The sequence below is a fragment of the Limanda limanda genome, chromosome 8, assembly GCF_963576545.1.
Source record: "Limanda limanda chromosome 8, fLimLim1.1, whole genome shotgun sequence".
In the NCBI taxonomy this organism is placed as follows: Eukaryota; Metazoa; Chordata; class Actinopteri; order Pleuronectiformes; family Pleuronectidae; genus Limanda; species Limanda limanda.
Genome location: NC_083643.1, coordinates 11,068,679 through 11,082,172, shown reverse-complemented (window position 1 = coordinate 11,082,172; position 13,494 = coordinate 11,068,679). Strand labels below are relative to the sequence as shown.

The 13,494-nt window shown below is 41.1% G+C and overlaps 1 protein-coding gene across 1 annotated transcript; it reads right to left on the bottom strand.

Annotated features, from left to right (window-relative positions):
* Positions 1-1,997: 1,997 nt before the first annotated feature.
* On the bottom strand, positions 1,998-12,137 carry si:dkey-234i14.6 (uncharacterized). Its single transcript, XM_061076638.1, has 5 exons — positions 11,540-12,137; positions 8,810-8,986; positions 5,382-5,591; positions 3,781-3,994; positions 1,998-3,152 (listed from the first exon to the last, which is right to left on the bottom strand). The coding sequence occupies exons 1-5, from the start codon at positions 12,008-12,010 to the stop codon at positions 2,968-2,970; spliced, it is 1,257 nt and encodes a 418-aa protein (XP_060932621.1). The 5' UTR covers positions 12,011-12,137; the 3' UTR covers positions 1,998-2,967.
* Between the last annotated feature and the right edge of the window lie 1,357 nt (positions 12,138-13,494).

The window sequence follows — 13,494 nt, the reverse complement described above, 5'->3', positions numbered from 1 at the left end:
TCATTGATTAAGTTGTCCTTCATCCCACTTTTAATTATATACAAAGATAAAAGATTTTCTCATTAATGTGTTTAATCTAATGAAAGGCCTTGTGCTACTGCGAGGGCCGGTTCAGAGGTCCGGACTATTGACCTTGGAGGGCACAGCGAGCGGATGAATGTTTTTAATTAGACGGAGCAAACGGCTCCGGGAGCGAGAGCCTCAACTTGTCTGTCGGAGCGCTGGGACAGGTTGGCACGGAGCAGTTTAATGGATCTCCGCAGGTCACCGTCTCTCACCTCCATCGACTACAGCTCAAGACTTATCACCATTTGGAGCTCTGAAAAAAAATCTGTCTTCAAATGGCGTTTAATTTAACATGCAGCCTTTTAACCTCTTGATATTCATTTACTTATTGGATTATTCTGCTCGGACTCATTATATTTGGACTGTTACTTTTTTGTTCTGTTAAATCCAGTAGTTAATTGCCGAGAGAAGGACAGCACTCATCACTCTCTCCCACACGTCATCTGTCACAATAAGGAAAAATCCCACGAGTGTGATGGCTGTTAAAACATCCATAAAGATGTTACAGTCCTTGGTAGCAGGATTCAGCATAGTTCTTGTCTGTGTGATCCCACGCTCTGCCACCACCGACTGATCAGCTCCAAAAGTTAATCATCTTGAAACACTCTCCAAAGTAATAATTACATGAAGTTGGTGAAACTCCATCCATGCGTTGTAGAGTTGTATTTGACCACCCCCCAAGTAAAACTTAACAAATCGCCCACTGGTTGAGTCTGATGAAGAATATAACTATAGGCTTTTTCCAGTACACGACTTTGAATATGAAATAAAACATCTTGTAAATGTGAAAGATTAAATTCACCTTGGATCCACGTTTGGTAGTTAAAGCTAGTTTTGTTTTACTTCTCACAAGATAATAGATTCAGATTTTATGTTCGCATTCATTGCTCTTGAACTTGTTTATATTTCCATTGTGGACAGTTAATAGTGGAATGAAAAATAATGTGTTGTGGATGTTAGGAGGGAGCGATACAGTGAAAAGATAAACATGTTTCCAGTGTACTCTTCACAGCACAATAAACATTTGTAATTAAACCTTACTGCAGATTGTTGTTTAATGCTGAATTTAATGGGGGGCAAGTACTCAATGCCTGCTACACTAATGACATCTATGAGTGTATAATAATAATAATAATTTTTTTTTAAAGTTCCTCTTGCATCATTACAGTGATTAATATGAAGTGATTAAGACCACGTTTTTCTTCATGGGTCAGATTGGGAATTTACACTCAATCACCTTTTGTTAAAAAATTAAAATAAAATCAGCTCTGTTTGTTTTCATCATCCTTGTAAAGTTTGACATGAAAACATTCCTGGCAAACACACTTTTATTTAACTACAGGTTAACATATAGTATGTTGCTAGGTAAACTTTGTTGTTCCATCTTGCTCTTAATACCTACTTTTAGCTATTTCACTTGACATCTATTATTCTCATACTGTAACTTTTCTAGAATGTTAAAATATATCATTCTTGGGGTCTATTTATGCATCATTTTCAAGAGATCTTATCTGTGAAGGATCATCTGCTTTTATACGATAAATACTGAATAGTTTGTCTTATTAAAACATGACTGAGATAACTCGAGTCTGAGCAGATGTACCTGACAGACGACCCCACTAGAGGGCAGTACTGCTTCATATCAGCCAGGGTGGAAATGGTGTGTTGACAAAACTGTGTCTGTACCAGGGTTTTTCAAACTGTAATAGTAGAACCATTTCTAGGGAAATTATATATTAACATATATTCAATAACATTAAACTCAGTCTGTTATTTTCCAACTCATTATTTTATCTTAATTGACAAATTATGTTACATTGGTAAATGGCTAAACAGTAAAATTGTAATATAAGCAGCTTGATACGAATCATAACAATTGAGATAATTCAAATAAATTCTTAGTTTTTTTCTGACCTTACTATCATCTTTGTTTTAACTTTGATATCAGATACTTATTAAATATTATCTAAGACTAACCCAATGAAAGGGGTTTCGTGTAAAGATCCATATCATTCTTATTAAATCGATGTGTTCATCTTTATTGGCACTTCAAAAGGAGCAGGACATTGTCGTCAGCACAGTCTCCTTCATCTGAAATAATATACTTAAAAATGGGTCATTCTAATGTCCTTTCAGATCCCCTTGAGAAAATTATTACAAGAAAAGTGAAAATTTGAATAATTAATATACATCTATAATAATACAGTTTCTCCATAATATTGTTCCAGTCCCTTATTTTTGAAATCTTCATTTATAAAAGTTGCACAGAAAATAAGCCACTACAGCAAATGACTCACAACATAATAACCGCGATTATCAGCACATTGTCGAACAAACAAAAAGACAAAAGGCTCGGTGATATAACTCTGGAGCAGCTGCATCCTCACGTCATATGACTCCACACACGTGTTCCCTTATTGTCCACTGAGCAAATTGAACCAGTTCTGAAAAATCCAGTCACTTCTCTCCCTCATAAAAGAAGAAGATGACAGTAGTGAATATAATGAAGAGCACAGAGTTTCCACATTCCCACTAGTCGAACACTTTACAGACAAATCCAGTGCATTAAAACTCAAAGCAGCCGTTAGTGTTTCACTGCAGCTGTTAGAGTTTATACATCTCTTCCTGTATTATCAAGCTTTGTAAGCTGAAAATCAGAAGAGCACATATGGAAAAATGAAGCCATATCTATTCTCCCTTAAGAGCAGATCTATTCACTGAACGTCACAAAGACTTATGGCCACGTTTACATCCATTATCCAGCTGTTCACTGCTCATTCAGCTCCATTCAGCGGGAAACCATTAGTGGTTCATTCCAGCTTCAGACTCGTGATTCATGTAAACATTCGTTTGTAAACATCGATGATCCACCAGCACTTTCCACTAGTTGCTGTTATGCATTCACCAGGATTCATACATTGATTCAGCCAGGCCCGTCTGCCTGAAGGTCTCAGCCACTTGTCTGGAGTGCTGCATCTTCGCCGACAGCGCTTCGAGAATATCGTTCTGGTCCACGGCGGTGGCTGTTTTGTAAATGAACGACGCCATAGACTCCAGACCACGCATACCTAGATTTACCCCACAACCTGGAGGGGAGGGGAGGGGATGAGAGGAGAATAGAGGAGAGGAAAGGAGAGGAGAGGAGAGGAGAGGAGAGGAGAGGGAAAGAAAAGATGGAAATGAAAAGGAATGGAAGAATAGACATTATACACACATCCAATTAAATTTATCTCAGTATTGCACACCACATATTAACGAGAAGTTCTGTTCCCCATTTTACAGAGAAAGACTGAACTGTATAACCTTGAAGTCACAGTTGTGGTCGAGATGAAAAACACAACAGCACATATACATAAAGACCGCCGAAAGGCCATTGAGTGCAGTAATGAGTCATCCTATCATCAACACACACAAATACACACACAAATACACACACAAATACACACACACACAAACACACACACACACACACACACACACACACACACACAGACACACCACATGAATAAAAATGACATATACTCTCTTTTCATTTGCATCTCCCTCTGTTCCATTTATTCAAAGGGCTCTGTTTTCCAGCTAAAGGGACCTTTGATGTTACGTCTCACCTTCAGCTACTTGTACACATATAATGGAAAACAATACTGTGCTTTCAGGCAAATGTCCCCTTCTATTCTTACGTGGTAAAAACTGGAATATTTCACAGACGTGTACCTGTGTCGAAGTTGAGGACTCGTGCCGCCTCCCCCTCCACAGTGACCGCCACGTTGTCCCCCTCGATGTAAGCAGCGCTGATGCGTCTGTGTGACAGCTGGATCTCAAAGAGCCGGCGGCTGCACTGCATGTGCTGGTGCGTCACATCGCTGAGACGAGGCTCGATGTCCGTCTTGTAGGCGTTGAAGGACTGGTGGAAAATGTTCTTCATGATCTGGACGACAAAACGGGGACAGTTAAAAGACCTTATAGTTCAATTCACCATGACATCATCTTCCCATAAATAGAATCACATTTACACATTAGTATTTGCAACTGTGATAACTGAACATAAACTTGTTGTGAAGTTGATCCCTTTAAACATTTTCATGTGAACATTGGTATGAGAAAGATGCACGGAAGGTTGCATCATAACTGATCCCACATCCAATGCAAACTAGAGCCCAAAAACATAAAGATCACTCATCAACTGTCAATCAACAGTAAATGAATCTGCAATTATCGCGACAAATAATCATTATTTTCAAGCAAATGCAAATGCTCCTCTGGTTCCAGCTGCTGAGATGTGATAATCTTCTGCTTCTCCTTGGTACACATGATATAACATTGCATAGATTAGGCTGTTTAAGTGTGGGTTGATTAAACCAAGCAATTTGCAGGCGTTGTTTTGACGCATTATTGTTTCTTTCATACATGAAACATTTAACTGATTACTCAAGGATATAATAATACGATTTATCAATAACACAAATAATCATTAGCTGTAGTTCTAGGCTTCATCTTTAAATCATGTACTGTAAGTGATATCCTGTTCATTTTACCATCTGTGATGACTCTGTAAAGAATGTTATCTTTTCACGTTGCAGTATGAAAGCTGGAGATGAAAATGAGTCCTTGTGTTGCTTCGTGCCTCCTCATTTATTCCACAGTAATTGTGGATATTGAGTGACAACAGCGTCTCTGGCTCTGTCCCTCTGCTCTGCTCTTCTTCGACCCATACTTGCACAGTCATCTGTTACCAAGTAACAGTGCATCTGAATGGCCGCCCACATAGCAACTCGCGTTCCAAGGAGGGTTCCGCCTCAAACCTGTGAGTGAGTACTACGCTGCAGACTGTGGCTACAGGCTACTCATCATCAGAGCTGTGTACTTCACATGGAAACATAGAGAGATTAAATCAAACACCAGCCGCCTGGTGTTCAGCACAGGAAGGAATAATGCCGCCCTCCGTTTGTTCACTGATGTGTAACAGCAGGGTGCAGATGGCTTCTACACACACACACACACATATAAACACCCGGGGGAGGTCTACTTTCTTCTCCTATCTCTCTTTGACTCCGACACACTCAAACTCAAGTGGGTCCACAGACTTGAAAACACACACAGAGAATCACTCACACATGCATTCACAGACACACACGGTCTCCCACAATATTACAGTCAAAGGCCACTTGCTAAATGAAAAGTGAGGAATATGCATCACGACGCTGTGGCCTCTTTGGAGTTAACATGGAAACGCAGCTTCACAGCCTTCACACCTCATCAACGATAGAGAGCAGCACTTGAAAGCTTTGAAAAAATGATTTTATGGAGAGCCTCACTGAAGAGTTGGCCGTGTGCCTGAGGAAGCGAACCATCTTGGTGTCCGATGTGGGGCAGACGAGGGCCATGTAGCGGTTTCTGAAGGTGCCGTAGATCTTCAGGTGAAAGCCGGGCTTGGCGGTGGGGTTCCGGTGCTCTCGGAGGGCCTCCACTCCGTAAGCTGACAGGTCAAAGTAGAGACTGTGGGCACGGATCTCAGGAGTGGGGACCTGAGGTTATGAGAGAGGGCAGAAGGATGGAGGAGATGCTATGATAAACCTGAATGGCACTCTGTACGCTCACACGTCTGCCAAGGCCAGACAGTCGTCTTGAATTTAATTGACCTGCACAAAATTTCACGCACTCATAGATATTAGTTCCCTAAATTTGCCTGATTATTTTTTCACCAGGACCCATGAATTATTCCCTTAAAAAACTGTTAAAATGTAAATGTAAATCAGAATAATATTAAATCAAATGTGTCCCACACTGTGATTCTATTAAGGCGTCAGAAGCAAATGTTGGAAACTGCTGGGTTGTTCTCTAACAATAGGTTTTTAAAGCATGTTAAATCATCCAGTATCTAAAATCCAAAAATATAAAAAGTAACTTTTAAGTAAGGCTGTAGTAAAATAGTACAATTTCAATAGGGCCTCACTGTCTGTCAGTGCCTGTCAGTGCTCGGGCCATAATGACTCTCGTTATGTTAAAGAAAGGTTTTGTTTTTGTGTAATCTTGCTTACAAACAAACAAACAAACAAACAGGAGTGAAAACATAACGTCCTTAGCGGAGGTGATATTTTTACATGTGGTAAAAATATTCAGAGACAATCAGTGACCATCAGTTTTGATATCATCATTTAGACAATAAGCAATAAATCTTCACAGTCGGTCTACTTCATAACATACATGTCCCATATGAAGCTTTGTGGTAAAAACACATTGAGCATTACCTACACACCGTCCCTGCCTGTGGGGCTGTTGTCACTTGAGCGGAGATTAAGAATGGCTTGTTTTTTTTATTCAGTGGCTCAATCTTGCATCGACTGCCCCATTTCTCCTCGAGCCAGAATTGATCAATTTCCTTTTTAATGTCACAAAGCAGCCACGTGAGATGAAACAGTGGTTAGTGCAGCCGAGGGAGACGAGCGAGGGAGCGGAGCGCAGACTGGGATGGAAGGGACGGCGGGCCTGACCAGATCATATCCTGAGGGGTAAATTCAATCACTACAGGAAACAGTCACAGGAGACGGGGGGCCAATAAAAGGCAGCCACACAGGCACAGAAGAGAATGTGATATCAATGGTTATGGTGGCATAAAACAGCAAGGGAGATGATATCTGTGTTCAGTATTGGTTAGATATTAGCCTGGGGACTTTTTCACCTCAATGTGATTATTTCTCCAAATTAATCTTCCCTGTCAGACAGATTACCACTGTATATAATCCTAAAACCAACCTGTCATCAACAAAAGTGATTCTATACAGATAGTTAATGACAAGGAGCAGGCCGCTGCTGTAAATTACATCTGTCTCCTGCCAGTAAAAGGCGACCAAAGGCTGTCTGTGATTAACCTCTATAAACAGTTTCATCATGTGAATGTGCAGAATCTGGAGGTGAGGGACAAGAGTCTGGTCTTCATCTCTAGTGCCACCAATTACGTTTGAGCAGGCTTCGATTGCCCGCAAGTAAGCAGTCTGTGTGGAAGGCAGAAAATTCATCTTGTTTTTCAATTTATCTGCAATCATAGTCAGACAACCGTTTATAGAGATTAGTCAAAATGTCTCCTGGACATGAAACACTTACAAAAAAACTAGGGCTGGGCAACGATTAAATGTTTTAATCGCGATTAATCGCATGATTTCCCTGATTAATCACGATTAATCGCATTTGTATACGCAAAATCCAATAATGAATTAAAAAGTAGTGTATAGCGCAATTTTATTTTCAACGTTCTGCCATATGAACGAAAGTGCCATAACATTTGTTGTGCAAACACTTTTAACATCATCATTTAATACAGTAGCAGTTAAATAAAATATTCAGTGTAAATCTCAATTTAACAAAATAGCAAAATACAAAGTTAAAGCTCAATGCCACTGCCAGGGCATTAATGTTATCCTCTTCGTTATGAAAAATGTATACTCCTCCCTGCGTCTAACCTAGTCTGCCGAAGCCTCGCTCCGCTCGCTGCTTCGTTGAGTGATTTGCTGATATCAACTGTCTGTTTTGCATTTAGGTGATATTTTAGACTGGAAGTACTCCGGTGATAAGAAAATTCACCTTGGCAGTGGCTACAAATAACTTTGGTTCTGTCGACTCCGCCGTCTGGAAGGACTTTAAAATGAAAATGGCCTTGTAAAAGCTCCGTAGCCTTATCCATGGTTGTTTATCCGCCAATTATTTTCTTTTTTCCGGTTCCGCAGCAGTCAGTAACAGACTTTCACAAAATAAAAGCCTGACTTTCACAATAAAACAATAAATAATCAAACCTGAGTCAATGCGAGATAAAATAATTAGTTGAGTTAAATAAGTGATGAGTTAACTCGTAATTAACTAGTTAACTTGCCCAGCCCTAAAAAAAACATTTGACTTGTGTGATAAGGGAAACTAGTCGGTCTGTAAACGTGTACAGAGTCTTGGCTCAGATACCTGCTCTCTACACAGGAAGGCCCAAAATATCAGCCACTGCCCCCAGAGGCTGATTCATCATCAGAGGGCGATTGGTCTTTTGTAAACCATATTCCATATATCACACATTTCTTGGTTCATTTTCTATTTTATGTCTCAATCTAAAGCTGATATAATACTACCACAGTCAAAGAAATAATTAATTTAATTATTTCAGGGGCAGTTTTAGAGGCGATTACTCTGTGGAGATGTCTCTTATTTATCTACTCAGTCTTTTATGGATCTTGCAGTGACACCGAGTCATCATTCAAGGAACCATCTGCCTATATAATAACAAATGACCTTTGATGCAACGCGTGAAAAACAGTGCAGCTGATGTGTCGATATCGTCATTCATATTCACACCAGGGGACAGATAATGAGTCTCAGCAGGGGGACGCAATGAATCCAGAGCTTTATCGTGGTCATCGCCTGCCTCCATCAGCTGCTCTTATCAGATTCAATGAGTAAATCAAAAATGTTGCCAGGGTTGACTGTGACAGGACCAAACAGCCTGCCAGCTGAGATCTGGCTGTTTATATGAGAAACCTGATATTGTGCTCAGCTGCTGTTGGAAGGTCCTCATCACTGTTTGCTCCGATCAGCTTTATGAGGGCGAATAGTCACCTTCACTGCAATATCCTGTTTCCACTCCTTCATTCTCTCCAACGGCAAACATTTGATTATTGCCTCAGTGTGTGCACATGAGTGTATGCATCTGTTAGTGTATGTGCATGTGCGAGTGTGCATGCATGTGTGTGTGTGCACGTGCAATGACCTGTCTCTGGTCTAGTCTCTCTATTGTTGCATTAGCTCCATAGGCATGGCAGGAATCCACGGTGTAGTCGGAGCTGATGCCCAGCACCGAACAGGAGTCACCGCACGACCCGTCAGCCACCACGATCACACTCGGCCAGTCAGTCTGAGGGATGCGGCGCAGGTATTCCTCACTGAACTACAACAGGAAGAAAACAAACAAACAAACAAAACGCGATTGTTTTCATGGTTTCATATTGAAAGGGAGTCAAGCTATTAATAGAGGAAGAACGTAACAAAATGCATTTACTGTGCTGGAGCAAAACTTGTAAATGTTGATTTTTCCACTTGCTGGAGGTGGGTGTGATTGTAGATGTTTATTCAGTATTTTGTGAAATCAGGATCACAATGCTCAGACAATATAAACCTACATTATTATAACCTACTTTATTGTCAGTATAATTATTTAAAAAAATAGGTAATTGGTGATTAATTGTAACAATTTACAGGTTTAGAGCATCAATATAAAAAATTTGGGAAACCTTTTTTTTCTAGATTCCTTCATTTAACATAAATCTTCGAAAAGTAATGTTTTACAACTTATACATCAAAGGATTTGATTTCTTTTTCTTCCACTGTGTATTCATTTCAGAGACATATGGGCTGTTTTGTATTATCCCCATACAAGCTGTTACAATATACTCCAGAGGCTGTACTTGTCTTAGCAGCAGTGCGTTTCTTACAGAGATTTATTATTATGCCTGTGTGCACTGCTGCCCCTCAGTTAAACACCAGGCACTTGTCTGTGCACAGGACAAGAACGAGCAGGACAAAGTGAGGTGGGTACAGACTGACGGGGAGGAAAGGAAGAAAAAGAAGGGGCCTTAGCAGGGTCTGTAAGGGCTCAGAGCCACAGATATCTAAATTTAATCCATTCAGACTGCAGCGAACAGGTGATATTACATGCTCAGATCTTTGGAGGGGGGTAAAAGTAATCAAACACCAGTGTCCTGTCTACTCAAGAGGAAATGGAGAACTCGGCAGAGAATCTGAACGCAACTTAAGTTTGTTGTGATCAAAGATCCTCTTGACCCTGTCTTCCACCTCATGACGTTTTAGGCAGGCTAGCTACAGATAACAGGAATGACAGCAGAGAGAAGAGTAGCAACATAAAAGTGTACAGCTAATAGTTAGTTATGTTTACTACTGTATAATTGATGGTAGGAAAAAACACCAAAGTTCAATAAAAAACCCGTCTCAATATCCTCAGTGATGCTTTGGCTCAAGTTTAATGGGGCAGCAATGAAACAAGCATTGAGTCACTGTTTTTCAGTTAGAGGTTTCTTTGTCCTATAGTGGAGGTCGGGCTGGAGGAGAGACGATTAATGAGATGTTATTGTTCTCATGCTGCCGGCCTCCACAGCAAGGGGTATCTTATAAACTTTTTAATAAGACAGAGACAGCATCTGTTATTTTGTCATCATGCTTAGATCAACATTAATCTGATATCGGAAAATCGGGTATCTGCCTGAACACACTAGGATGACAGGTGGTGCCCTTAGTAAATACCTTTCTGGAAACATGTTTAATTCTAACAGGATAACAATTGAATGTATGTCTTATTCAGATGCTGTAAAACGCTTGGATTGGAAGGTGTTTACTAAAATTCAGTCTTTTACATCCCACATGGCCCATTGCCTCAGGTTTGAGGTCAGCTTACATAACAGGTTATTTCCACTGATGAGCCTGCTTTCAGTCTAATATTATACAATGTCGTATAAGCTTTGGAGGAATTATATAATATCAGACCTACATATATATGCCTGTTAATAAGAAAAATAGATCTGCGGAAAGCCAAGTGTTAAATGGCTTGCTCCTGAAGAAGGCTTGTAAAGTGTGAACAGGGAAACTGAGTATGAGTCTCTTTCGGGTGTTTTAAAGGGCAAAGTGGCTCATGTTGAAGCAACACAAAAAATTCAAAAGGCTTTTCAAATGTCAGAAAAGGAAGGAGTGAGCTAGAGAAAGCCTGGACCAGGTTCACATAAGAGATGGAGGAGACCGGGGAGCAGACATCTCTGTCACCATCACTGCTGATCCATCGGACAGCCCTCTTTTCTTTGACCGCTGTAACTCAGGGAGGATCAGATTATGAAGCCATTACAGAATGAGCTGGTGTGAGTGTCTCCTCTTTACAAAGTGATCACACATAATTTCCAGATCGGTGGCTTTGCATGAGATCAATTTAAGTTTGAAAGAAAATGTAACCTGTACGACACACTATGTAAAGCACTATGTAAAGCTGAGAATAGAGCATGGGGATTATTTACCTCTCTTCAGCATTGTGTTGAACTGGTACAACACTTGTTACATGCATACCATTTAAATCAACCACTCAATCAAATGTTATTTGTATAGCCCATATTCACAAATCACACTTTGTCTCCTATGGCTTGACAAGGTGTGGCATCCTCTGCCCTTAACCCTCAACAAGAGTAAGGCAAAACAACCAAAGAATCCTATTACGGGACGCACAGAAGTGCAATAGATGCTGTATGTAACTGAGAACATGAGTGAAATAACAGTATTTACAACATTGAAGAAACAGTTTGTAACAAAGTATTTGTACACAAAAAATATATGTCTGATAGAGATGAAGAGAGCAGTAATGACAAATGAATTGAGGAGTTATTGTCAGTAATACAATTGAACTGAATCATAAGAGTGTGAGATGTTATCGGAGAGACAGCTGTACCTTGGTTCCCAGCTGCACCTTCACCTCCACCTTCTGTTTCTTCTGCTCCAGGATGCTCAGCAGGTACTCCTGGAACACGCCTATCCTGGTGAAGAAGTGCTCGTCGTGCCAGCAGCCCTCCATGTTGTCAAAGTCCACCCCGAGTCCCAGCAGGAACTTCACGCTCCGGGGATCCAGCGCGATCTGCTGGGGCCGGCACAGCAGCGCGCTGCGGTACCGCTCGTCCAGCACGGTGAGTTTCAGCACCTTCCCGGAGCGGACAGCGACCAGCGCGGCCGCCAGCCCCACGGGTCCCGAGCCCACGACGAGCACCGAGATCCGGGCTCGCCACGTCCTGAGGCCGTCCAGGCTCACCTTCACCACCACGTACACGGCCACCGCCACCAGGGTGCTCAGAGCCGTGTCATAGGCCAGAGCGCGGTACTTCTCCTCCGGGTTTTCTCCAGCATGCTCCGCCTGCAGCGCGTCCATGGCTCCAGCAGAGATGACACTGTGGTGTGTGGAGCTGTGTGTGTGGAGCTCCTCTATCCACCAGCCCAGCGTCCTCTCGTCATCTGTGCGTTCACTTGGAGACAGCAGGAGGGTTTACATCCGTGCACACGCACACCAGCTGAGATCTGCCAAATCCCTCCTCTGCAAGTGGAGTTGTGGCTGCACGCTGGACTCTCTCTCTCTCTTTCTCTCTCTACCATCTAGCTTTACCATGTCTGTCTGTCTCTCTCTCTCGTCCATTTTTAAGTGAGATGAGTTCGAGGGTTACCAGTTTAAAGACCCCTCAGCTATCCCTAACCCTAACCCTAAACGATATAGTTATATTGTTTGTAAAAACTATAATTATGATATAATATAAATTGACTTATTTTAATCACATGCCTACACCTACATAGGTATGTCGCCTTTTCTAAAATCCAATAGATGCAAACTGTGGGGAATGGACATGTGCTTTGTTTTTACTCTGAGAAACTATTGATTTTCTGATGCTAAAAAAAGAGAGGTCGATTTAAATGCCTCTCTCTCTCTTTCTCTATCTGTGTCTCTCTCACAAACACACACTTACACTGTACTTTTATCCTCTATCTGAGGACACTAACCCAAACCTAATTCTAACCCTAAAAGCAACTGTTAATGCCCTAGAAGCCCTTAAGTGGGGACCATCGAAAGCTATGCACAAAAATATATAAGCACTCACACATGCCAGCACCACAGTAAAAGTGTACAGATGACTACTCCTGTGATCAATGTTCAGTTTGGGAACTGAATCGGATGATGAAGGTTCACAGGTTGACACAAAAATAGCAGACGAAAGATAAAGAGAAAAAAAAGCCAGAGGACAAGAGATGCTGGTTCATGTTTCCACAAATCACATCTGCTGATAAGCAGCTTCACATTATCTCCACTTTATCCCTCCGTGCCGTTCAATTCAATTTCAATTGAGTCTTACCATTACATAACGGATCAATTTCCTTTTTCTTTTCCTTTGAAAGAAAAGGAAGCAGTGACCTTGTGGTCACTTCACCATGGTGATTGCTCCTCAGAGGACAAGGCCAGATTGTATGAAATCATGTATTTCTATGAAGCTGTTTTTGAAGGTGCTGCTGCCTTATTACAACTGAATGACCTCACTATACCTCTGGGTGGTTTGGGCTCATAAACGTAAAGTTAACAAAGAAAGAACAGATAACGGAGCAGACTAAATTAATAGATTTTTTTTACATATGGATATTATTCGGTGTCATATTCTTTCATTGGCATTATAAACATTCCCCATCACTCATCTCCTAAAAACCTCAATGCATCACATTCATTTAATGATTTTGCATTTTTATCAAAGTGCTGACCTTTGAGCCCCATTAGAGTCCAATAAAAAAATCAATTTCCCAGGTAGTAATGTCATCAGTTTATCCAAATGACTCTTCACATGAGATTTGTCTTCACAGGAGACAGAGGTTCATACA